Genomic DNA, 26,739 nt, shown 5'->3' with positions numbered 1-26,739 from the left:
TGCATATTTGCTTAGGATGAGGAATTTAAGAAGCACTCTTTAGCAGCTTCAAAGCTTGCTTGAAAGTGACTGTGTGAGACTAGGGGCTGAGATTAAAGCAATAATAAGTAGTTCCTCTTCATGTGGTTGATCAATTGCCTTATGAATGATGTGAATTTGTCAACATAATAGGATTGTAAAACTAAATCTATACTAATCTAAACACACAGAAATGAAAAAATACTGTTATTTATGATTCAAATTGATGTTGAGAATTTACCATTTTTCTTATCAAAAATCAGGTTTGATGATTTAGTATTGTAAGTACACTACAACAAAATAAATCCTAATGCTGAGATGGATGTCCTTTTCCGCTCTCCCACATTAGTTCTGGCCTCTTCACCAAAGTGACCATAATTCCAGCCACATAACATCACTTGATGTTGTTCCCATTCAAACCCAAAACCCCTCATTTTTTCACTGATGCCAATGGACCATCATGATGAGAAGGACTTAGCTCTTTGATTTTCAACATCTGCTGTAATTTGCAAACTGACATACAAGACTCTACCTTTTTTTCCTTTTTTTAAGTCACAAAAGTATGAATTTTATCTGGTATTGTAGGTGATAACTCGAGTAAAGGTGCATTATGTAACTTTCCTGGTGGAAGGTCCTCCACCTGCTTGTCTCTGCAATGATGTCATTGGTTTGCCTGGACTTTCCGGCAGTGAGGCATGCAAGTTGTCGATCACAGGTGACACTACACGGTCAGGCTAGGGGTCATATCTATGGCATGGCGAATCTGCTGACAGCAAGTTATGTTTTTCAAGGAATTTGTTTATAATCAAAACAAATGTATTATGTAATTAAATAAATGCAAATTAGAGACATTTAAAGCCTGACTGTTGAACATTCCACGCAGAGCAACAATATCTTTATGGAGACAAGCTGGTAGTGGACCCTACTTGTATTGAATTCATGTATTATTTTAGCTGTTCATATTTCCGTCTTCTCTCATGAACTCAATTTTGATTCCAAATGTAAATCACTGTTAAAATCAGAGTTTAATGCTTCACAGCATTTGCAATCAGGTATTTTAAAAAATTTAAATCAGCCCTAATGACACTTTGTTCAAATCAGACAAAAAGGTGTAGTTTCAATACTTTTTGGTCCTCAAAACAAAATTTCTTGATTGTTATCCAATAAAGACCAACATGCTGGCAGGGCTGCAGGCCTCACACATGGCCCATTTGTTGAGAGATATTGAATGGGAAAAGCTGTGTCAGGCTGTAGGCTCCTGACAAGAGAGGGACAGGAGCTGATGTGTGCTCTTTCTCTTCCTCCTGAGAGGAAGAGATGGATTTAAACGGCTTTATCCACAGGGCAATCCTCCTGAACCCTGTTATACGCTGCCATTTTAGCAGGAAACAGATGCTCTTTGGAGAGAAGAGCTGCCGGATTTGGACACAATGGCAATCTGTTTAACCACTCTAAAGACACACATATTTCACATGACACCTTCTTTGACCAATATTTGTTGAACTCATTGATCTCTTCTAAATGATTTATGGTTTGTACATTGATCTAAAGCTGTATTCTGCTTTACTAATTATTAACATGCACTTTGTCTGACACTATGTGCAGGGAAGGCCATGCAGAGTATCTCCACTGAGTTTATTTTTTCTACAAGTTCAGTACTACTAAAAACAAGATAAATAATAGACACAAGAATGTTGTATCAAGCTCAGGGTACTTTATTTTTTACGATTGCATGATACGACTTTGCAGAAGCCTATGATGTTCAGGTCAAGATGTTAATATTTGTCTTTCTGTAGTATCTAAAGTGGTGTATTTTTTGCTCTGAAGCACATTGATTAGGGCCCTTGTTTGCCACTTTTATTATATGTTACATTTTATTTCTTTTTGCAAATCCTCATAGGTCCTGAGCTGAATGAAGTGCTTGTCTTTGCTCGTTGCAGGTGGTCTTATGCCGCTTCTCCCTCTGGCAGCCACAGAGTGCAGTCCTGTCTGTCATAGCCTCTTCAACATGTCAGCAGATAATGGGCTGTCTCTGCTCTGAGCCGGACACAAAACCACTGCAATGTTATCACTGCAGGGAGGGAAATTAAATGGATAAACAAACACAATGTACAGAAGTGTAGGGAGGCACATTACGGGCAAAAATATACTCATGTAGAATTATTACAATGACAATACATGTGTACCACGTAGGCTTGATGAAATGATACTATGTATCAAAACGAGATAATCATTTGAAGTATTGTTACTGAAAAAAAAATCACAGAAAAGGAAAGAAGATAAAAATTGACCTTCCCTAAATACTTTTACAATGGTCATGATCTATGTTAGAGAGTTTGTATTAGTGGTGAAAATTACATTACATCATATTATCGAGTACATTCTCTTTATGTGTATCTGAACCAAAGTATGGCAGTTTAAACATAATTAATGCTAATTATTTGTACTATTTATTTGGTAAATTGTGTTACAAACATTTGTGTTTTATTAAGAATGCATGGATCCGGTATCACCAGTATTGGCAAACCCCTAGCAAAGTCCATAGCAATTAAGATGCATACAAAGCAAGACAAATGGACATATTAACTTCACAAGGGAACTGTTTAAAGCAAGGGAATAAAAAAAACAAAACATATATTGCTCCATATAATTTATTTTCCATAGATGTGAAAGTCTAGCCTGCTCTACATTATGAACTAAGTGGCTTTTTTCCGTGTGGTTGAAAAGCAATGCCATATCCAGTTCCCATGTGTGTTGTTCCTGTGTTCCGTCTCCGAGTTAGGTTGAAATGTTGAATGAATAAGTGAAACTAAAATGACATGTCTTTCCTTTTTCATGTTGGTCCGTGCCGCGTTTGGCAAAATGTTGTTCTTTGAGTGGTACCAGGAGATTCGTTTAGGCTGTTTGTAATGGAATTTCCAACAGTGTGACCTGCTTTAAGGCCCTGGCCTGTTTCAGCAGTGCCCCTAAATACATTGAATGGACACACTTTCTTGCATGCTCCAATTTGTCCAATATACAAAACTATGGATCATGGACTCCATCTATGCTATGACCCTACACCTGTGGGCAGCAATTCAAATCCATAAATAATTCCCCCTTCACTCATGGTGCACAATTAGGAGCCTCCTGGGAGAAACTATGCTAACTTTTTGTGGGTTTTCTGAAATTGAGACTTTGTGGTTGGAGCTGCACTTGCTCTGTCAAAAAGGGGGAAAGCATTGAGGTGTCAGAGAAATTATTTTTTGGTTAACTCATGGCATATGGCTCACAAGCTGCATCAAAGGTTGGTTTGTCATCTCTTTGTTTTCTTTGTTTTAGCCTTGATTCTGAAATATCATGCCAGAGACATAATATTGATGTGGTTGTTTATTAGTTTCTGTATGTTTTATTCACTCACTTGCTCTGACAGACTTGGATTATAGAACATGTCAAGCCAAATCATTTTGCGGAGTCACGTATTATATGGTCAAGTCTAACCATGTAATGTGTTTTTTATATGTAACACTAACAATCTGATTATAACAGCAACCATCCATAAGGCAGTGGTGCTGGATGAATTGGAATCCTTGATTAGAAAAAAAATAGGTCAGTAGGTCAGTCAAGCCATTGGCCTAAGACATGATTGTGAAGCATGTGTTAAAGTATGCGGTTAATTTATCATGTTAAACGGAAAAAAAAAAAATCTGTCTGAAACCCAAATTGTGGTCTATGCCTCCATTTGCCTGTATAATTTAAAATGATGGACAAAGCGAATGATTTGGAGCAGTTCCCAAAATGGCAGTTGCCTATCTGGACCAACCACTCCTCACTTTGTGGTTTGCTGTAGGTGGTTTCTATAATGACAAGAACGGACAGAAACTATTTTTGAGCATGAAGAAGAATGACTACGTTGATGCAACTCATGTGTCCAATCTCACACACCCATGTTGTCTAGTAAAAATGTGCTTCACTTGCGGTGAGAAATGAGTGTCACCATCTTCCATCTGCTCTTTTAAATTTAGACTACTTTTAGCTCATGACAAAAAGTAGAACAAAAATACACGCTCTGTCCAAACTGAAGACGTCACTTATGTTTTGATAGCGATATGTCAGCAGGTGTCCTCCCCCACTCTACAGATTAGTTCAGGATCATTCAGTTTATGGCCTGTCACTCAAATAAATCTTGAGTGAATTATCCAAATTAGTCACACTTTTTCCCATTAGGTCTACTATTTTTTGTTAGGTGTGCACAGTGACTACCATTTCGACTACTACATTACTACAACTACAACTTTTGTACTTTTCTCTGGTCACCTAAAAGCTGTATATAGGCTCTGTTTAAGGGGTCTCGACTAGCCGACGTTGCACTGATCAGTTTGTTTTTGCCTGACCCTAGCCCCGCCTCCTGCTGTGACGCCCCCTTCTTTCCCGCGTTTCTCATTGTTTTGCTCTGGCTGTGCTGTCCACTGCTTGGCTCATCTTTGGGTTCTGATCCCAACTGTGATAACTGTGGGATGAATCTGTCATTCCATTGTGTTGTCCACTCACTTACCCTCAGCAGTTGTTTTTACAGCGTCTAGACACACATACCGTCTATGATCAAACTGTTATTGTGCTTTTCACAGTAAGGAGTGAAGTGTGGCTCTTGGATAGTCCAGCAAGATTAAACTGCAAAACTGTTAAACCCCATGTCTTAAATTAGATTTGGGAGCTAGGTTTTATACTATGCATCTTATGTAATCATTCAAATGTGAAGGTCATAGGAGGGGGGAGTGCTCCAGAGTCAGTCAGTGCTATGTCTAGCATTCTTCCAAAACTTCTGATCGCTATTCATTTGCACATTTTTTTTTTTTTTTTTTTTTGCCAAAACTAGCGAACCCACTGTTATGGCCTAAAATGCATATTTTTCTCTGGCATAGACCACTGTCTTGAGCACCCCTTTAATTCCCTGCTCTTCTGTATACAGCGTGAGTCCATGTGTCTGTGTTTATTAACAGTGAATCCAGGATCACAATGGGGATGACTCAGCCTTTCCTCCAGCTGGTGCTCTGCACTCCCAGCACAGGCCTGGTCAGTGAACTCACCAGTTTACTTCCTTTAATGGCCTGTAGTTTTCTGCATGACTTTGCTCTTCTTAAATGTGCTTACTGTGAATATGTGGTGCTCAGATACAATGTTTTTGTCTTTTAAGATGAGACAAACGGAATCCTCATTCCCTTACTCATTTCTCTTGTGCTTATTGTATTTGTTAATAGAAATGACTCGTCTACCAGAACAGGTTATGACAGGCTAGCAGCGTCAGTGTTAGCCATGGTCTATGCCTTGTTTGGTCAGCTGCTCTGAGGTACACTGAGATCACCAGCACAAGTGAATCCAGATTCATTTGGGCTATGGCATAATACTGTGGGATGAAAACAACCACTCTGGAGTACTTTCTCACAGTACTGCTCAAATTTAACTCAGCACTTCAGAAACTAAATCTCTGTCATCATTATTGTAATTATCAGCCCATTAAAGCTGCTGTTTTCTTATTAGATCTTAAAAGTTTCAGGAAACCACCATTAGCACCCTTTAAACTGTCTTTTATTGTTTGACAGAATTGAAGGATTTCACTTCCTAAATCCTGAATCTTGAATTAGTCCCAATTTAGAACAAGATAAGTGCTTGTTGAGACCTGGTATTACCTTTGCATTGTTTTAATGCAAATTTTGGATGGAGCTTTGAATGTGAAATATTTTCCGAAGTTTGTGTGAAATGTTTCATGGGCAGCTGTAAAGAGTTTGGTCTGAATAGAAATGTGTCCACACGCCTGTACTGGCCCAGATCACTGAACATTTGAGCTCTTGACCTGTTTAGGACCTGCAGGTCTTTGTCCCTGAGCTGAGAAATTGTGGCTTAAAGAGGCATGAAGGGAAATGGACTTGGAAGGAGTGCTGAGCTCCAGCACTGGTTTCAGTATGGCTTGTTTGGGTGTATAAGGGCATGACACATAGAGATAAATTTCAAAGAAGAGGAATCCAACTGTGACTGGGCTTTGTAGAAGTGAGATGAGTTTTAGAAAGGTTACTGCCACCTCATCATATCCTGCAAGATTTAAAGTATTTTGAGGAGATCAAATAGAAAAAAAAAATGTACCTAAATGTTTGTGGTATACTGTACATAAATGAAAGACTGTACTGTGGGCGTGCTGCATTCTGAGATGTGCTAATATTAACATGAAGTGCCTAAGATGAAGTAAAACAAACAGTGCTGTAAAGAATTTAACTTGTTGGCTTCAGAGGAGACGACTGTAATGAAGGGAGTGGCTGTGGCTCATGAAAATTAAAAGCCTGACTGAGTAGTGTTTAGTTTTCAGACTCTCCCGTAGACTTCTGGTACGGACAAAAATGCAGTCTATCAGATTCAAAGAACTTTGATGCTGCTTGTTTGGCCATCTGGAGGACTAATGACCTGTTTCCTCTGCATTGGGTGTTTTGGGGTGAGCATGGGTGCAGTTCGAGGTTAGGGGTGGCACTGCCCACTGTGCAGATTACAGATTGGGCTTGTGACCGCTGCTGCTGGGACATGCTGCGGGCGCCTCATGTGTTGGCACAAGCTGCGGGACGTCAGATGTGGTCCAGGACATGTGGAAGCTCTCTGGGGCTTGTCCTGCCTCGTGCTGTTGGGCTCACTGCGGTACAGGAGTGAGTGTTCCCCTACATGTGAAAGCTTGTACAGAACAAACACTGGCCTCATGAGGCGTGTGGTACACTATAGTGAGAGCTGGGTGTCAATATGTGGCTACAGTCTGGCTCTGCAGTTTACTCTACATAAAACGCTGTGAACAAAATATAACATAATATAAGCTTTAATATAATAATATTTTATTATTAATATAATAAAAATAATATTTGGAGATATAATGCAAAACAAAAGTCAGCCATCAGTGAGGCTGGCAAACATTCCCATGATGCCACTGCCAAAACCCTGCAGACCATGTCGCCTGATCTCAAACGCTCACTGTAGTTCACATTGGACCCAACCAGCCATATCCTCAGTCACCACATGGAGGAAGGTTTTTCATCTGTAGGGCCAAAACACATGCTCTTTTGTGTTGAATGCTATTTTGTGACTTGTTCTAAAGTCAAGTCAATGTAAGAATGATTAATTTGGTCATTATTATAACACTGACATCATTCAAGTATCTAGAAATGTGATTAATTATTTTTAATGAAACACCGCCTTCATAAACAATATTAAGTCTAATTGATCATTTTGTGGACAAACCATTTCCAGAAGTGAACATGATAAAGGGTTTTGTAATGACAGGGTAGAGTGATTGTTTCCAAGTATGTGTGTGTCTGAGGTTATTTAGAGCAGAGGCCATGTCAAAAAATGGTCAAAAAGGGAAAGTTTAGCATCTAGTAAACAGTACTGTGCGTGTATCTCCACTAATGAAAGAGCAGGGTGACTCAGCGACATGTTTTATAGATGGCCTTGTGTATTTTAAGAGTTCTCTTTTCTCTCATGTGCGTCCCAGTCTGCAGACAGCTGAGCCCTGTTGAGCCTGGTGCTTTAGGCTCAATGCCCTCTTAAACAAAGACTGACTCCTTGAAAAATAGAAAACATTTTGGGGAAGATCGATGTACGCGCAATACAAAAGAAATGCAACTCTGTCTCATACTGAATAAGTGTCCTATTATTGTTTCTGACATTCTACTGAAAATGCAGAAATTACTAATAATTGTTTAACTGTTTATTAGACTCTAAATTGTAAATTATTGTTCAGGTCAGTATGAGTATGACTAATATTATTTCAAGAGACATCAAAACCATACATCAAATAGGCCTGCCTCATTATGTAATACTTTTCTTCTGGAATCTTTCTTCATTATTATCATCATTATGTTCATTTAACCTTAAGACCCAGGATTGGAAAGTACATTGCAGTTTAGCATTAGAAAACTCCTAATGGATTAAAAATGCCAATGTTTGTTATTTTCATGTCATTTTCACCGAGGACGTTTTCACACATATAACTACACTCTGTGGACTAACCCCGGTGTGCTGTAGACTTGGTTCTGGTTACTTCACTTTTAGGTCGACTTTGTTCATATACACTTCATGATTCACCCCAAGCACCTCACCATAAGCCACTTGAGAATCCTTCAGCTGACCGTCGAACTTATTTCCACGATAACGCACTTCAAGTGGACAGAGCCCTGTGATTACACATGTGCTTGCTAAACGTGGTGGTCTGTTCTTTCACCCATTGTTAAATAGACTGTATGGGCTGGAGAAAAAGCTTTTTCAACGAAACAACTACCCAATTTCAAGCACTTTCACTGTCACTGCAGACTCGCTGGTGTGAGTGGAGCCGCTCTGAGACCCCATTTCAAGCTCTCTTGGACCGGCTGTCTACTGCCGTCCAGAATGCAACTGTCATGTTCACACCGGCTCAAGTACACCTCTCTGAGTTAATTTAAGTTTAAGAAGTTAAGTGTGTACTTTCAATACTATTGTTTAGAGGTCAAGCATCAAGAGGAAAAAAGTCAAAGTAGAGGCCTAAGGAAAGTGACACAGGTTGTTAGTAGGTGTGTTTTGGTGGTGAACATTCGGGATAGAAATTACATTGAAATGTGAGCAAACAGCAGCCCCTCTGAACGTCCTCATAGAGCCCCGCTGAGAGCAAACACAGGCGACATATTTGACATGCTTCTTTTATCATCTGTCGGGAATGTTTGGACTGGAAGGATTTGCCAATATTTTCACAAGTTTGTTCAAAGTTTAAACATTGTTCTTGAACATGTTTGTATCATCAGTGTGCATGATCAAGACACATTGGAGTTGTTCAGAAATAGTTTTAAATTAATTGATATTGCATTGGTAGTTGAAGTCTGAGTACTGAGGCCAATCATAGATTATCACAACCTTCCTTATAGTAATATTTGAGTCAACAAACAGTGCCACACTCTGTTCTCTGCTTGCTTTGTATCACATGACCAATGTAGACCCAAGCATAAGGCTGGGAATCGCAGGGTTAAGATTCCTTAAGATTCAATACATGGCTAACAATACAATCATGACTGCATTTGAATATGTCAAATGCACTGCATAAAAACATTTCCTTTCTCTAAACAAACAACACAATTGTGTCACAAAATAATTTAGTAAAATATACCCAAAAATTCTCTTGGTGATATATTGATACAGCAGCCCACGATAACAATACTGTATCACCAAATTTAGTATCACAATTTATATAAATATTTCAGTATTTTAGCACACCCCAAACACACAACAAGAGCTGCAAATGCCAGTCCACTGATGGATGCACTCAAAGGATTCTTTTTTTTAATGTTTTTATTGTGTTTTAGGGCATGGCTTTCTCCCTGGAGGAGCGACAGCAGCTTGGGATCCATGGCCTGCTGCCCCCCTGTTTCATTAGCCAGGACATCCAGCTGCTACGAGTGCTCAAAAACTATGACATGAAGAGAGACGACCTGGACAGGTGATTCCCTCTTGTTCATGTTCTCCTCTGTAAGACCTTTTAATCATCGGTGGAAATTTAATTATTCGCAGTAGGAATTACATCTGGAACCTTTCAAAACACTGCAGGACTTAGGGTTGAGATCACCTCAGCCTCACAGATCCACATTCATCTCATGACACCATATATTCTACCAAAGCAGGCCTCCCCTGCATCACCTCCCTGTACTCCCAGATCTCCAAGTGTTTTTACAACATCCACAGCGACGAAAGGAAAACTTCAGACAGGCTCGGCAGTTGGCACGGTACTTTAGATTAGTGGTTATGCCTGTTAGTATCAAATGTCAAATGTTGAAATCTTAACGTGGCTTCTTTGATCTGCAAAATGTAGTAAGGCTGCAAGAAGCATTGGATTTTAAATAAGATGTTGAATAACCCATCATTCTTCTGACCCTTTATGTGAAAGATGGCTCCTCTGTGTCTAATAGTGCAGAGAATCAACATAGTCTCAGAAGTGCTGCCTAATTTTCTCCCATAGAAACCGCACAATGTTTAAAAACAGTGGTTATAGCGATGCTATTCCCATGCCCCATCAGTGTCATTGACAATCTGTTCCAGGACAGAGCATGCGCTTCTGCTCATGAATGATAATCTGTGTTTACATACAGTCTGTCCTAAATAGTTACATTGTCCCTGACCATAACTTATGCTTACCATTCTACTTTACCCTCTGTCTTGTATTGTGTAATTCTATATCATAGTGACAAATTAGCACAACCAAAAAAAAGTCTGTTTCTGATCCTTGATGATAGAGTAAGTTAATTATCCACTGTGACTGTGTTGTCAACAAAGGAAATGGGTGTTCAAGGCGTTTGCCAAAGTAAATGCAATGTGCTATGTGAAGGTACTGGTTAAGCAAAAATCTCTTCATTTCATTCAGGTTTAAGAAAGCTTCTGACAGAGTGAATCAAGACTATAATTCATACTTTTATAGACCATTGAGGTTATTTTACTTACAATAGAACAAGTAGATTACTGTATTATAATAAAACATTAATTCTGCTTTGTTAAATGCTGTGTACTGTAAATACAGAAATTTCCTGGGAGTGGATCACATTATACAAGCAACTGCTTGCCAGCAAAAATAAAGTCTGACATGCCTTTGGCAATAACTCCTAACAGAAGAAACCAAGATAGAACCAAGAATGTAGATAAGCAAAGCACTGAAGCACAGCTCATACAGTGTTCCCCTACATCAGTTTAACTTGGAGATGAAAGCTACTGCACATCTGACAGAACATCTGACATAGTCACTGAGCCCTGTTGTTTTAGGGGAAACACTGGCCCTTCATGTGATAAATGACTTGTGACTGAAGCTAATTTCTTCCCCAGTATTAAGGCCTTCCGTTAAGAGCTACTGTCACCATGGTGTACTGTGTAGCTGCAGCACCCCAGGCCTATAGAAGAGGCTGTATGCTTTTATCCTCATCCACAAGAGGCACCTTGTGCTGTTCTTGTGAATCAACAGTCGATGGTTAACTTCATCTAGATCAAATGCAAATAAACAAATAAAAAGGTGCAGTTGGAGACTTTTTTTTACTATGTATTTTGCACCTCCATTATCTGAAACATGTGCTATCAATGAGACTGCAAATGCTATACTGCAGAAGATCAAAGATTTTGTGGCTGTATTGTTATACAATGGTATATGTTTTCACCTCTTGTTTGCTACATCTCATATCTGACTTACATGTTGCTGTACCCTCTCAGATGTTGTAAGTTGACAGGTTATGTTTTCTCAGATATGTGTTCCTGATGGGGCTCCAGGACCGCAGTGAGAAGCTATTCTACCGGGTGCTCACCTCAAACATCGAGCGGTTCATGCCTGTCATCTACACTCCGACTGTGGGCCTGGCTTGCCAGCAGTATGGCCTCATCTTCAGACGGCCCAGGTGAGGCAGCCCATAGTGCTTCCTCTCTCTAAGACTTTCTTAACCAAATAAACACATTAATGTTTACAACTGCTAATTAGGTTTGAGATCTTTCCATACTACCAACTCCAGCTGCAAACAGTTAATTCTTTTTATGGTATTGTTTATATCTGGTTGGATTTTTGGTTTTATAAGCAGAGAGCCAATATTCCACACCTTCAGGCTTTTCTTTATTTAATAATAAAGAGCTTAATTACAGATGCAGTTACTAGATGTGGAAATACACCCTTAGCTTAAGTTATATTTTGATCTTCTTGGTTTTCTACATATCCCAGTTACGGTAAATTGACCTCTGCATTTGACCCATCCTTCATTTCTGCTGTTATAGGATGTCCTGGGATACTTTCTTTTCAGACCTGGGTCTGGAGCTCTTGAAAATTAGAGAATGTATTTGCCTGTATTTTAAATTTGACCAGAAGCCTTTTTCTATATCTTGGTATGGCTTGTCAGTAATGCCATTAGCCTTGAGCCTGATCTGTACTTTGCGGTAGCCCGTCCAGCTGCAGTTTGGTTAGACAGCTGAGCTTGAGGCAGACCACTGTGAGCTGTTGAAATCAGTTCACCTTGAGTGGATTTGGCTCCCGTTGGACTCTCTCCTTCTACTGTAAATATGGTTTGGTCACACTCAGAGCTCTGCCAGTGTCTGCTCTCCCTCCAGCTCTTTCATTAGAGCCAAGTGACTTCTCTGTCTGACATGGTTCAGCCTAGCAGAGCATCGTGTTTTACTTGGTCCTGCCTCTACGTTTAGCCTCACTCAGGTGGCTACAAGTGTTAGAATTCCCTTTAATAAGTGAAATAGAGAAGAGACCACCCCGATCACAGCTTCACAGCCTCTTAACCCCACTTATCTTATTATGTACTTTGGACCACAGGCTTTGAAGATCTAAACATACACTTACACAGTTTACTTATAATAGGTGTTAGAATAACATCGCATGAGTACTATTTCACAAAAGGACCATTCTTGATTAATACTTCATGAAAAAATAGAAGATGGAAAAATGTGAGGTTATATACAGTGTCAAATTTACAGATAATGATAAATCAGTCCAACACTGTAAAACATGCTGTTGCTCCTAGGACTTGAATGAATAGGTTTTTGGTCAAAGGAGTCATAGGTGCAAAATAGTAGCCATTTCTTTATCATCTGCCCCAGGGCTGCTCTTCGCTGCTGTCGTCATCTAAACCTTGTTTACAGGGGTTCACAATGGAGCAGGTCAGTATAGTCTAAAAGTGTTTCCCTGTCTAGAATGAACAATACCAGGCCATTTGAGGTGTCCTAAGCAACCCACATGAGGTGCTACCAAAAGTCTTTTATATTTCCAGTGAATAATGCACCTAGCAATAGCCAAACCCAATGCATTACATAAAGAGATATTAAAACGTGTCATAGAGGCACAGAGACGTGAAAAAAATGGGCAGAAAAAGCTGAGGATAAACTCACAGAGCCACAGACTTGGAAATACTAAATGTCATATTGTGAATTGCTGAGATTGGCTTTATGACAAAAAATATAATTCAAGTATGATTTAGATTTTTCTTAGAAAGCATTTATTTTGTTTGTATTACATCAGTTGCTCTGCATGTCACAAATGTCCTCATGCCTTTGCTGTCATTTTTAAACATTTCTGGACTCTATTCAGACCCACCACCACTAATATCTGAAAAAAGTCTTCATGCATCAGCAAGTAGTTTTTCAACAGCCCTTGTAACCTGTATAGTTTTCTAATGGTGTCCAGCGAGTATTACTTTAATGGTCACCTTGGGTACTTTAAAAACCTGGAAACTCTCCTTCCCCCTTGAATACACTTCCTAACAGCTCCCTCTCCCCCAGCCCTGAACAACTATGTGGAAAAATATTCCTACTATTCTCCCTGTCTCTCTCACTGCTCATACTGAAGGAGTCATCTTATACTCCCACCGTCCCAAAGGGCAACTGGCCAAGATTCACTGCCAGAGGGTTAGGACTGATGTTTCTGTATTGGAGGATAAGCCCACCTGCCCCTTGTTAGTGCTACCTGCTAAAGATATCTATTTCATCAATTCCCATAGCCCCATTTCATCAACTTTTCTCAAATTGTATTCCCAGAGCTATTGTGTGTCTTCCCATTGGACCACCACTGCAGCTGATTACTGTATAATCCTAACTTTACAGGTCTAATTCCTTTATATGTGGCAGGAGTGGCTTTTCCCTGTGACTTGAACTGGTAATCTTCCCCAACACGGTGCTCTGTAACTGGGGCCAAATGTCAAGCGCCATTAGGTGTCAAAACAGGATTGATTCAGTGATCTCCAAGCGGTCCAAAGCCGGGAGGGGGTGAGGAGAAAGGCCTACATTCACCACATGAGGAGATTAGTGGACACGCTGACTTTTATTGCTGTTTAAGCTCATAAGCGCACACATTGTTTTGGCACAGAAACTTACTGTGTCTTCATACAGGTTTGTTTTTGTTTTCACCTTAAATGCAGGTTGTGTGCTTTGTTTGACAGCTCTAAGCTCACTGGTGATAAATGTTAATGTTTTGTAGAGGGAAAATGATCCCAACTATTGCATTAAAGTAATTAGGTTTACTTCAGTTATTTCCAGTGTCTGCCTTAATGCTGTGGTGTAGTGCTACGCATAGTCTAAATAAACTTATAAAAGACTCTTTTTATGTAAGACACAAACTCCATCAAGGGGCTCTGAGGGGAGTGACAGAAACCGATTTATCATGCTGATGGTGATAGATGATCTTTGCCAGGCATTAGTGAATTCCTGGTTCAGGTTCAATGTTCAGTCCTTGTGTGTGTGACTGCTGCTACCTCTCAAAGTGAGGAAAGTAAGATATACACACCATTCTTTACAACCCAGGAGATGTGCTGGTGTTAGGATTGGTTCAGCTTTCATGAAAAAAAGAAAACACCGACATATGATAGGCAAGATTTATGCAGTACAAAGGAGTAACTTACTGTAGATAAGACAATGCAGTATATAGAGCATGCACAATGTAATAAAAAAACAAATAAATAATTTAATTGTATAACCTTCATTTCCTCAGATAACAGAATGATGACTGCATGCTAGATATATGTAAGATTAGATAGTTGAAAAGCTGAAATATTGATTTGAAGTTATAACGTGGCACTACTGGGGCAAACACAATGTTTACATGGAGTGATGAGTCTTTATAGAGTCATGCAAAAAGATCACATCCATTAAACTATGTGCTTATTGAACTGTGGTGACCTAATTGCAACCAGAACTCAAAGGACAACCACTTTTTCCACTGAGAATCCTTTTGGTGATTATGACTGATTACATGACCAGAGTTGATGTGTTTTTACTGCTGTAATTTGGTTTACTCCAAGGCAAAAAACACTAAAACTCAGATGTGGGAAGAATTGGAATAATTTGAAACTGCATTGACCTCTTCAGGAAAGCATTTGGCATTAATCCAACACATTATTTTGATGTAGTAAAGAGAAGCCAGTGATACCATTCTTTATGGCACAGTAGTTTTTACCACAAACTTCCAGAGAAAACACACAAATGCAGGTGATTTGCCAATTCCATTGCAGTGTTGAATAAACATGGGAAGTACTCAAGTTAAATACATATTTTGAAGAGGTTTGAATTGGCAGTGTTGTCATTGTTGTACTTTTGTCTTATTTTTTAATTGTGTGTCAATCTCAGGGCAATCTTTGTTTAATCTATTCTAGACTGTCTCAAATAAGGACTTTAAAATTGAATTTGCAAGGAAAAATAGTTAGGACCATTTGCTGTCCAATGTAATACACGGCTAAATGCTATTAACTGCTTTTTCCAGTGCATTTTTTAGTCGCCATCAGTAAAGACCTAAATTATAGAGCACAGATCTCTTTGGCTGCTCTCCTTACTGTCTCCACTGGTTTGTTTGGTGCACAACAGCAATATTTCTCCAGCCCCCCTCCAGTGGAAAAAGGACTTGATCGTCCCATTTATGATGTCTCTGAACTACTCAGCCTGGTTTGTAAGTTATGAAAAATCCACATGTTATAAGTGTAGGCAGCATCAGTCAGACTGACATAAGCATTTCATTTGAAAATCCGGAAAAGAAAGGGGGACAATATGAAAATAGTTTACTGTAATATGAAAGTCAAATTGCCCCGTTGCTGCCAATAATATACCATTAATATCAAGCATATCTCAGGCATATATTAATAAAACATTTAAAGTGTTAAATTCTCTGCATAATTAGTTTCCTTTTCCTGCCTTTATATTTTGGCTTCTTGTTCCTTCTCGCTCTATATGTTTTAACAATGTTATTGTGGCCCATATGACTGTAGCAGTGGCCCTCACGAAAGTGGCTGTAAATATCAGTGCTTCTATATCACAGGTTTATTGCCCCTGTCATGGCTTAAATGTGTTTGTGTTGCCATAGTGCCAGAAGAGCAGATGTTGAAGATGACATTTTACAAGTCAAAGAAACACACTGGCGTTTTGCAATCCTTTCACTCTGTGACCCACTGGGTTTACTCTCATGTGGACTATAACAGTGTTATGGTATGACGCAATAAAGAGAAAACTGTATGCTCATGACATCATGCATTATTAATTAATATTTTGTTAGTTGTAAATCATCAGCATTTGAATGCCCCCAGATTTAGCAGCAACTCTACAGTTCAGGTCAACTATAGTGGCCATTTGTCTCTACCACTTTCAAACAGTTCCATTATGTTTAAAACAGAATAGAATTTTTAAAGAGGGTGTATTATGCAAATGTATTTATTTATTTTACTTTCTACCATTTTATAATGTGCCCTCAACAAAAACATGCCTAAAGAGGTTTTAGATGTCATCTGTGCATGCTTGAGTATTCTAGCGATCTTTCCCAGGCCCTATTCGAAGCCTTCTTACGCTTAACTGTAAATTTCTGTGCAATGTCCAGCCCATAAGCCTACATTATCCATGCTTCCACACGACAGTTCTCCAGTATATAAATATACAAAAGCATGATACGAAACTATACACAACAACTTGACAAACCTGATGTGTGCTGTAGTTTCATTAGCGGGATGTACACTGATTGTGTTGTGACAGCGCTCTGAAGGGGGAATGACTTTACAACGGGAGCAAAGGGAGGGGAGATGTAAACGAACAAATTTACATAAATGTTGGATTGCAGTGTGACTCTGAAGTGCTGTATGTTTGCAAGTTTTCTCCCTGTCAAAACCCACAATGTTGATGAAATGTTCTGCACTGACAAATTTCAGAAACGCTTTGGACTTGTGGGATATAATATACCAAGATTTGAACTTTGAGAGTTTAAACAAGAGAGAAATGTGAGAAAATGTTAATGCCTGTCTGAGAAAAGTGTATAAAGTGTGTGGTGAGGGGTTTTACAGCCTTAAAACATATAGAATAATTGTAAAAAATAAAGCTGACTACTTTGCGGATTTTGCCTATTGCGGCTATTTCTGGAACGTAACCCCCGCAATAAACGAGGGCCCACTGTACTTGTTTTTTTTAACTCAACTTAACTGCAGCTGTATACTAGGTCAACGACAGTGGGCAGTCTTAATACCTGAGCAATCGTTCATTAACCACTATTAATCTCTCCTATCTACAAGATAAACCTTTATTGTTGATAGCTGTGACGTCTTTGACCAACTGGTTCTTTTTAACTAAATTTATTTGTATGGTTTACACAAGTCTTGGCCCATAGCTATAGTAGATCTGTCTTGCCTGATAATATCCATTAGCTCCCTCGCCATATGTGCGCTGTGTGTAATCTCAAAACGTGACAAAAAACTTTGAATTTACATATCTGTCTATCACAAGTGCACAAGTCCAATCCAGTCTTTGTTTGTTGAGTTTATTACTTGATTGAGCAAATGCTTTCTGCCACAGATCTGTCACACTGACCTTTATGGTCCAGTTTATCGCATTCTTAAGTGAAAGAACTGTTTATTCAGAACATTGGCTCAGTTCTATCAAGCAAAACCTCGACATAAGTTAATCAATCTTTATACATGACGTGGTGTTTTTTTCATCTGCTCTGTTGTGTGTTGTGCTGGGCAGAACAGTAATAATGGCCAGGTCATGCTCATTTGATTTTGATTTACAGAATACAGAGAAAATTGACACAGAATATTTGCTGTGTAAATTGACTGAATCATTAAAACCTGATGTTTTGTGTGAAAAAAAAAAAACAACAAAAAAAACTTTATAGATAGCACAGACTTGCAGGTCATCTCCCACACCTCATTGGTAAGAATGAATGCACCAAAATTACATTAGTATTTAATTTTATAGATACTACAGTGTTTTCCCTAGGTTTACAGGTTTGCCAGGGGGGTTTGGTCACGTAGGTGCACGTGCACAATCACACACTCATGCACGTTGGTGGAGAAAAATATAGACATCTGTATTAAATAGATGATATGAGAGATTTATAATTTACTGTCATTTATCTTACTGTTACATTGAAGTTGTTGTGTTTGTTGTTAACAATGAAATGGCAACATAAACATACTTTCAGAAGTATCCTCATTTTAATTAAGTGATAGTTTGTTTTATTTATATTAAGTCTTCATTTACAGTAATAAATTCTGAATTTAAGACCTAATACAGTTATTTATGGTGTACTTCTGAATAAAAGTCATATGAGCAAACCTCACTTTTCATCCTCTCACTGCTTTATAACCATAGACTGTATATATAAATGTATATCACAAACCTGCTAGCTGTCACATTTCAAATAGGAAGTGATCATGGGCTGTGCTTCTGTCTCCATTGACCCTGGCTCCAATTCACTTTACATTAGAAAACTGTCACTCATCATTTTGGTCTTAAAACGTTCGTATTGAGACCTACTATGTGATCCTGGTATTTGTATTTTTTTATTGTGTCAGTAACTCAAGATATGAACATTAATAAGAGACCAATCAGCTTCCCGCAACAGATTTGACTGACAGCGCTGCTAAGCACACGCCTCCCACTAAACCAGCGGTTTGGGCGGGAAGGGGCGTTACTTTCCTTTGCTTTGCTCCAGATTGGCTCTTTGGTTGCTATGATACTCGAGGCCGGAATTCCAAATATGAAGCCTGGCTCTAAATTCGCCCTGTAACCACTAGCCTTGATGAGATTCATTTGACCATGCTCCATGCACACTGCAATTTATCTGTCAAACAAATGATGCTTACAGACTTTTTTTCTCGTAGGTATGCCTTGCATTTTGTTTACTTACAAAGTGCCACTGAGAATTAGTATGTATTTTATTATCATCTACAAACTCAATTCTAACTTGGACACACTGGGACAGTGTCTGGCATGTACCTCAGTCGTGTTGCTGCAGAAGCAACCTTAATAGATCCATGCTGCTACCGTGGCTACCGCTGCCTGTGAGTGACTACGGCATAGTGCAAAACCCGGACAGGATCACTGACGGACTAGATTAGGCAGGGTATGAGGGAAAATACGGTCTGTATTTCTATAAATACAGTAGTTTTTCATATAGCAGCGGACCGTATTTAGTAAAGAAGCACATTTTGACAATAGATGATTAGCGCCGCATAATTTGATTGACAGGATGGGGGGCAGTGCTGGCGGGGTGGGGCACCCGGCCAATATGGGAAACGCTGTACGCTAAGCTTTAGGCTCCTCCAAACAGAAAAGTGCCTTTTTTTAGAAAAAACAATTCACATTACTGACTCTCAGCAGGTTGTGGAGATCTGTGTGATAAGTGTGACTGGAGGTCGACCTAAGGTAACTCTACAGGTTGGACGCCTTTGATCCTTTTTCTTCTTTCAGTGATGACCTAAGCCCTGAGCTATCACTTTGATTTAGAAGTCTTAATCACTTTACTCAATGCTAATGCTTTCTTGCTAGAAGGTACACGTTATGTCACTTTCAATTGTCTACCTTTAAAATGTGAGTGTGAGGTATTTCCAGTGTCCCTCAGCTAATCCAGTATGACCTCCTCAGTGCATAAAAGTGTATAGTAAGTTATAGTTTTATTACTGAAAAGCGGAATCGTAAAATATAACTGTTGAAGCCTGGTGGAGTGTGAATTATATGTCCTGCTATAAGAAACGGATACTCTTAAAGCTCTTCTCCATCTGGATACAAAGTAGACTGACGCTCTCATGCCTCTAACCCAGACATCCCATAAAATTAGATCCAGATTTGTCTGTAAGCGTCAACAATATACTACAAGACTGTATATCACATACACTTAATTTTGTTTTCAGTTGTTATTTTAAGAGCTATAAACATTTTAAAGTGTAATTAATTTAAATTGCCTATCTACATTTCTTTTATGAGGATTTGATATTGTGAGATGTTGCAGATTCTTTTAGACTGAAACTGAACTTGTACTTACCGCTGTTGCTAAAAACCCTGGTTTACATAGAATTATTCTACTCCACTCACCTTTATTTCTGCAACTAAGCCACACTTTGGTCCTGTCGGTTAAGCAGGAATTTTATTCTTTGGAGAACAAGAGAAAAGTCTTGCCACTAAAATATTACATAAAGTAGGTTGATTTGTGTAAAATGTTCAGTGTTCATGTGCACCAACAAGTCAACAATGCTCTTCTCTGGGTGACTTGAAAACAGCTTCATTGAGCTCGACAGCTCTCTGCAAAATCTTACCGTCAGAATGGTGTAAGGTCAATTCAAATAGTTTTTTGATGCTAACTGCATGTCAAGCTTCACACTATCAGCATTCTCAAAATGTCCGGAAATGGTTAGAAATTATTGGAAACTTTGGACCAGAGTCTGTAATAGCCATTGAGTTCATTAGGTTTTGTGGGTCTGATCTCTTTAGCAGGATTTGGAGCAAGACTTTTCCTCCTCTTATTTACGTAAGTCTAGCTGAAGCTGATACTGTATCTGCTGCAGTGGTCTGGACATTTGACCACTGCTCTTTCAACCCCATTAGCTACCGTAGTCACGGTGATGACTCATACGGTTGGTTACGTATGAAGTGTGAAATTCCAGTTGCTCAATGTCATTATTAAGCTCTCTTCTGTGTTATATCTGTGTCAAAATGTCTCCTTTTAGTCAGTCTGTCTGCATTAATTTAGCATTTTATTTCCTTTTTGCATGTGCCTTATAAGATCATCAAAGCAAACTGGTACTTATTTGGATATTGTTTTGGTATGCAGTGCTTTACATTATGATGTCACTGCATCTCTTTCAATTTTTCCATGCTTTACACAGATTTTTTAGTAATCATATTGTTTAGTAATGCAAATCAAAGACTGGTAATGTCTTACTACCGTGCTGTCCTGGCCATATTAAAATGTGTATTTTTCCTTGTTGTGGAAAAATTACAGTTCTAGGCAAGGCAAGGAAAGTTTATTTATATAGCACAATCCGTACACAAGGTAATTCAAAGTGCTTTACAGAATAAGAAAGACATTAAAATCACACATCAAAACATAAATAATCACAAATAATCATCATAAAATTAACATTAAAAGAGAAGAGTGCAGAATAAAAACCTTTCAGTCGTATGCACAGCTAAACAGAACTGTTTTGAGCCTGGATTTAAACATTGTCAAAGTAGAGGCCTGTCTCAAATTTTAGCTGCATAAAACTTAAACACTGATTCCCCATGTTTAGTCCTGACTCTGGGCACCAGCAGGAGGCCGGTCCCTGAAGTCCTCAAATTGCGAGATGGTTCATATGGCACTAACATGTCGGAGATGTACTTTGGACCTAGGCCATGGAGAGACTTATACACAAGCAGAGCTGCTTTAAAGTCTATTCTTTGAGCTACAGGAGCCAGTGCAGAGACCTGAGCACAGGACTTATGTGCTCATACTTCCTGGTTCTAGTCAGGACCCAAGAAGCAGCGTTCTGGATGTATTGCAGCTGTGTTAAGGCTCGTTTGGAGAGGCCAGTGAGCAGGCCGTTACAGTAGTCTAACCTACTGGAGACAAATGCATGGATAAGTCTCTCTAAGTCTGGTTTTGACAGTATACCTTTGATTTTTGCAATGTTTTTTAGGTGGAAAAAAGCTGCAGATGTTACTGATTTGATGTGGCTGTTAAAGTTCAATTTTGAGTCGATTATTACCCCTAGATTTCTAGCCTGATTTGAAGGTTTTGGAGAGAGAGACTGGAGGTGACTGCTGACACTTTCTCTATGTTTCTGTGGGCCAAAGATGATGACTTCAGTCTTGTCTGAGTTTAGCAGAAGAAAGTTGTTTTGCATCCACACACTGATCTGTTGGATGCAGTGGCAGAGTGAATCCACTGGTCCATATTCACCTGCTGCTAGTGAAACATAGGTTTGAGTGTCATCTGCATAGTTGTGGTAAGACACATTATTGCTGCGTATTAACTGGCGTAACGGCAGCATGTAGAGATTGAACAGCAGGGGTCCCAGGATTGACCCCTGGGGCACCCCACAGGTCAGGGACATTTTATCTGATATACATTTTCCAATTTCAATAAAGTACTCCCTGTTTTCTAAATAGGACTTGAACCAGTTTAGCGCCGTACCAGAGATGCCCACCCAGTCCCCTAGTCTCTGTAAGAGGATCCCATGATCCACAGTGTCAAAGGCAACACTCAGATCTAACAGGATCAAGACTGAGACTTTGCCTGCATCAGTGTTCAGGCAGATGTCATTTGTCACCTTGATAAGAGCAGTCTCAGTGCTGTGGTGGGATCTAAAACCTGATTGGAAGACATCAAAGGAGTTGTTCATTTCGAGGAAGTTAATAAGCTGTTGGTAAACAACTTTTTCGAGAACTTTGCCTAAAAACGGCAGATTTGAGATCGGTCAATAATTGTTCAATATTGTGGCATCAAGACTGCTCTTCTTTAGGAGAGGCTTGATAACTGCAGTTTTCAAAGTGCTTGGGAATGTTCCAGATTGAAGTGACATATTAACTATGTGAATGAGTGGTGACAGCAAACTGTTGAGCACAGACTTTAGAAATTTAGTGGGTAACACATCGAGGCAGCATGTAGATGAACTCAGACTGGTGACAATCTCTTGGACAGTTTTGTCAGTTACAGGTGCAAAGTGAGTCAGCTCTAAGTGTCTAGGTGGGTGCAGGGTTGTTATTTGCGTTGTGGAATTTATGGCATTTTTAATGCCCTGAACCTTGTCATTAAAGAATACTGCAAACTCATTGCACTTAGATGTGGAAATTAGTTCTAAGGGCAGTGGAGCTCGGGGGTTTGTTAATCTGTTCACCATTGCAAACAGGACACGAGAGTTGTTACTACAACTTCCAATAATGTCAGAAAAATACCTTTGCCTTGTTCTACATAAACTGTGGTTGTACATGTGCATCTTTTCTCTGTAAATTTCATAATGAACCTGGAGCTTTGACTTGCGCCATTCCCGCTCGGCCCTCCGGCACTCCCTTTTCTGTGCCCTGACCGAGTCATCATTCCTCCATGGCGCTTTCTGTTTATCTTTAACCATTTTAACCTTCATCGGGGCAATGGTGTCCAGAACATTCAAAACACTCGAAGTTACAGAGTTCAACAAATCATCAACATTAGAACATGAGGCATTTTCAAAGTGTATCATTTCCATGAACAGTGCACCTGTTTTATCATTTATGTGTCTCCTTCGAACAACTGCAGGACCAGCCGCTGGTTTGGGAATAACAGACAGGTCAAAGAAGACACAGAAATGATCAGACAGAGCAACATCCACCACGGAAGGGCGAGGAGGGAGGAGTTTGGGTGAGGGACCAGGTGAGAGAGCAGGGGGTAGTTTGGGTGAGGGTGAGGGACCAGGTGAGGGCCGAGGAGGTGGAGCAGGGGGGAGTTTGGGTGAAAGACGTGGGGGGCATAGGTGGGTATGGGGAAGAGTTCAGCATAGTTGATGCCAGAACTCTCGATCGCTCTATATTAGGTGTGAGGGGAGCCATCTTAATTCCTGATCTGATGAGACTTTCTAGATGGTCGGGAAGGGCCATAGGTGAAAGTGGGGAGGAAAAGGAGAGTGAGGAGTCCCTAGAGGGAGTAGATGTAGCAAAGGGGACCCAGGGCTGGTCTGTGGGCAGGGGAGGTGATGTGGGTGCTGCTGCGACTGAAACCTCTGCTGGGGCTGTCACAGACAGGTTCTAGATGAAAACTAATACATTTGCAAAGCTTGGTGAGTTTTGAAATACAGAAAAAAAGGGTTTATTGTTTGTTACAGCACATACAGACAGGACAGAGCCCAGGCTTGCCCTGGCCACAGACTGGTAGCCTCCCAGCCTCTCCCCCAATTCCCCTCTCAGTCTAAGTCCAAGTCTCAACAACCCTGAGCATCTGAGCTCTGACTATTTTATACCAGAATGAGAATGCCACATACAATTCAAAGCAGAGTGACTTTTGTTTCACACCCATATGATAATGAACTTTTACACTTAGACAGGTACAACAACAGCGAGTTTCCTGTGGGATGGAGATAGAGCCTTCACACATGTAAATGTCTGGTCTGGGTCTGGCAGACAACATGAATATACTTAAATTTCCACCACATCCTTAGACCACAACCGTTTTTGTTTTTTTTGGTGTTTTTTTTTTTTACTTTTGACATTAAGCTGAGAATGTCACTGTGGCCAATAACCAATATTTGCTTATATAAGGGATTGCGTGATATATGGACTTTTTATCGGTTATCAGCTTTAAATCTCCAGCATATTCCGATATTTAGTTTTGGTCAATCTGCTGCCTAAAAACACACAAAAAGCTTTATATTAACACTTAAATATGAAGACTAGCTGTGACTACACAGCTTTCTTATAGGTTTGTGGTAAAAAAAAAAAAAAGGGCTAGGGAGGAGTGTGTAGTAAATTTTTAATTAATTTGGAGAAAATAATCAAAACCAGCCCCACATATTGGCCCAAAAGATATCGGCCTTCGGCCATCGGTTGCTCTGTATTCTAAACAATCGGTATTGGCATTGGCCATGAAAAAACACATCGGTCGATTTCTAGCATTTTCAGATCTATGACCAGGCCCACAAATTGAAGTTAAGTTTTTCACCCACATGTAATACATCACTGCTTTTCTGTCATGCTAATCACCTTCTTTAAATCCCACTACAGACACACACACAAAGGGGCATATGTTTTGCTCTATTTGGTGTGTAAACCAAAGTCTTGAAAACTTCATCAGATTGGCTCCATTTTAGCCCCAAATACCCTCATCTCCTGGTTCAGTCAGAAAGGATGATGCCGCTTCTTTGTAAAAGCCCGGATGGGTTTCAATCTGATGCAGTGGAATGAAATAGGGGTTGGTTTTGGTTTTCCAAGACCAAAAAATGTCAGTGCAGAGGGTGAGTCAAATGAAGTGTTGAATAGTTGTGTGCAGAAACCCTGTCTTAGCCTGAGCATGCCATGGACAGTATGAGGCACAGAGAGAAGAAGAAGAGTGCATTGTCCCTCCAGACTGAGACACGAGGCGGTAATAGGAAAGTACACATTGGACAGAGGATTCCTGCCCGTCACAATTCATTTCCAAGTGATGAGAGCTTGGTGTTGAACAAAAATGACTTGGTACACTCGCTTCTCGCTGCTAGAGAAAACACAAAAGCTCAACCCTCAACATGGCACAAAAGCTTCTTTTTCCGAAGGAACAAGAGAAGAAATACAGGGGTTTAGTTCTCTTGCACTGTTCAGGTTAGCTTATTTACTAAGGAAATCTCAGTGGATATATAAAATTCAAGGTCCAAGGAGCTCAACACTGGATAAAGAAATCCATATCCATATCAAACAAAAGATAGACCTGAAGGCATTAGTACTAACTAGCAGTTGGATAATTAGGTCAATAAACAATCACATATTGTATTAAACCTCACTCATATATTGAGATTTATGTCTTGGCGGATTGGAACAGATTTTTTATGAGAGCAAAAACCAAAGTTACCAGATACATGTGTTGTTTGGTACAAGAATTTGTGCACCACATTAAGAATGAATCGGCAAATCTCTGCAATTGCTGCATGAGTCACTTGTACTCAGAATTTTGATATGTTCTTTTTGTGCATTGGTTCATGTTGAACTTCCAAACCCTGATAATAACACCCTTGCATCTGGATCTTTTGTGTTAACTTTGGACCATTGGTCATGTTGAAACTTGTATAAAAAAGCTCTGCATCTCCACACTTGGCCTCTCCCACAGAATAAATGTGTTACTTTAGTGACACTAACTGGAGTCCAGCTGTATTTTGGAAGTCAAACCAAAGAGTTTCTGCTGTGCAGTAATAGGTTTGGTTGAAAGCTACTTATCACTTATGTACAAAAGATATATTTAAGGTAACATTAGTGAACTTTTATGAAAACAGTTATTTGAATTAGTTGATGTGTTGACCTCAACATAACCTCAACTTAGAATCCGAGTATTAAAATAAACACTAGATATTTTATATTTCAGTTTGTGCCACAGTGTGCACTCTTGAGTTCACAGACATTTCTTCCAGTGCATGTCAGAGCTAATTGTGTGTGTGTGTAGGACTGCTGTGACCTTTGGGAGAGGATTACATCAGGCACAGAGTTAAATCTGTCCCACTATCTGAGTGTTGGTGTATAGTTACTGTCATGGCCCTTGTGTGAGAGGCTCTGTCAAAACTCTTATTACATAACATGAAAACATTCAGCCCATCAGCCATGCCATCTATATTCACTACAGTATTTAGTCTTTACCGTAATTCATACGACAGTATTCAGTTGTCAAAAATCAATGTGGGGAAATGTTTATTATCACTTTATTTATCTTGAAATTATAGTTTAGACTAAACAATTATTATTATGCTTTTAAATGTGCTATATCAATAAAATTGAATTAAATTATTCTAGTTTCAGAGTAATTTAATTGTAAATATGATAACACTGTTTTACTAAGTTCACATTTTCACATTTCCTCTCCCTCTGGGCAGAATCACAATAAAGAGCTGAGTTCTTTTAAATTCAATCAAATTCATTTACAATCAAGAGGAACTGCAGCAGTGTGTGGCAAAGTGTCCTGTCTTTGGAGCTTAATTCTATGGCAAAACCTCATAGCATTTTCAGCCTCTGAACTTTGACCCCATTTTCACAGGCTTTACTCAGTGATTTGTGCCCATTGTGTCAGTCTAACCCTATGTGGCTCGCTAACTGCAGTGTGAAGAATAAGGTTATGTCATTGGGGAGCGTTCAGAGGTGGTGATTGGAGGTGTTTTGTGAAGACACGGGTCAGTGCTTGTGGGTCGTTCTGTTTTGGGGTCACGCTGTTTCTCTGCAGTGCCCCCTCCCATCCTGCATCCCGGGTTGGTCCCAGGGGAGTGTTTTGTGTTGAACCACAGGTCATTGGGCACTGCA

At 39.5% G+C, this 26,739-nt stretch overlaps 1 protein-coding gene across 1 annotated transcript in view; it reads left to right on the top strand.

Moving 5' to 3' along the window:
- The window catches only part of me1 (malic enzyme 1, NADP(+)-dependent, cytosolic), a 48,564-nt gene that overhangs the window by 7,004 nt on the left and 14,821 nt on the right, over positions 1 to 26,739 (top strand). Inside the window, exons 2-3 of the mRNA XM_033981362.2 lie at positions 9,357 to 9,490; positions 11,271 to 11,420. Coding sequence (XP_033837253.1) covers positions 9,357 to 9,490; positions 11,271 to 11,420 — 284 coding nt within the window. The remainder of the gene's footprint in view (positions 1 to 9,356; positions 9,491 to 11,270; positions 11,421 to 26,739) is intronic.

The sequence above is a fragment of the Periophthalmus magnuspinnatus genome, chromosome 16 (genome assembly GCF_009829125.3).
Source record: "Periophthalmus magnuspinnatus isolate fPerMag1 chromosome 16, fPerMag1.2.pri, whole genome shotgun sequence".
Taxonomy (NCBI): Eukaryota; Metazoa; Chordata; class Actinopteri; order Gobiiformes; family Gobiidae; genus Periophthalmus; species Periophthalmus magnuspinnatus.
Note: the sequence above shows the minus strand (reverse complement) of the source record. Positions and strands in the feature narration are given on the sequence as shown.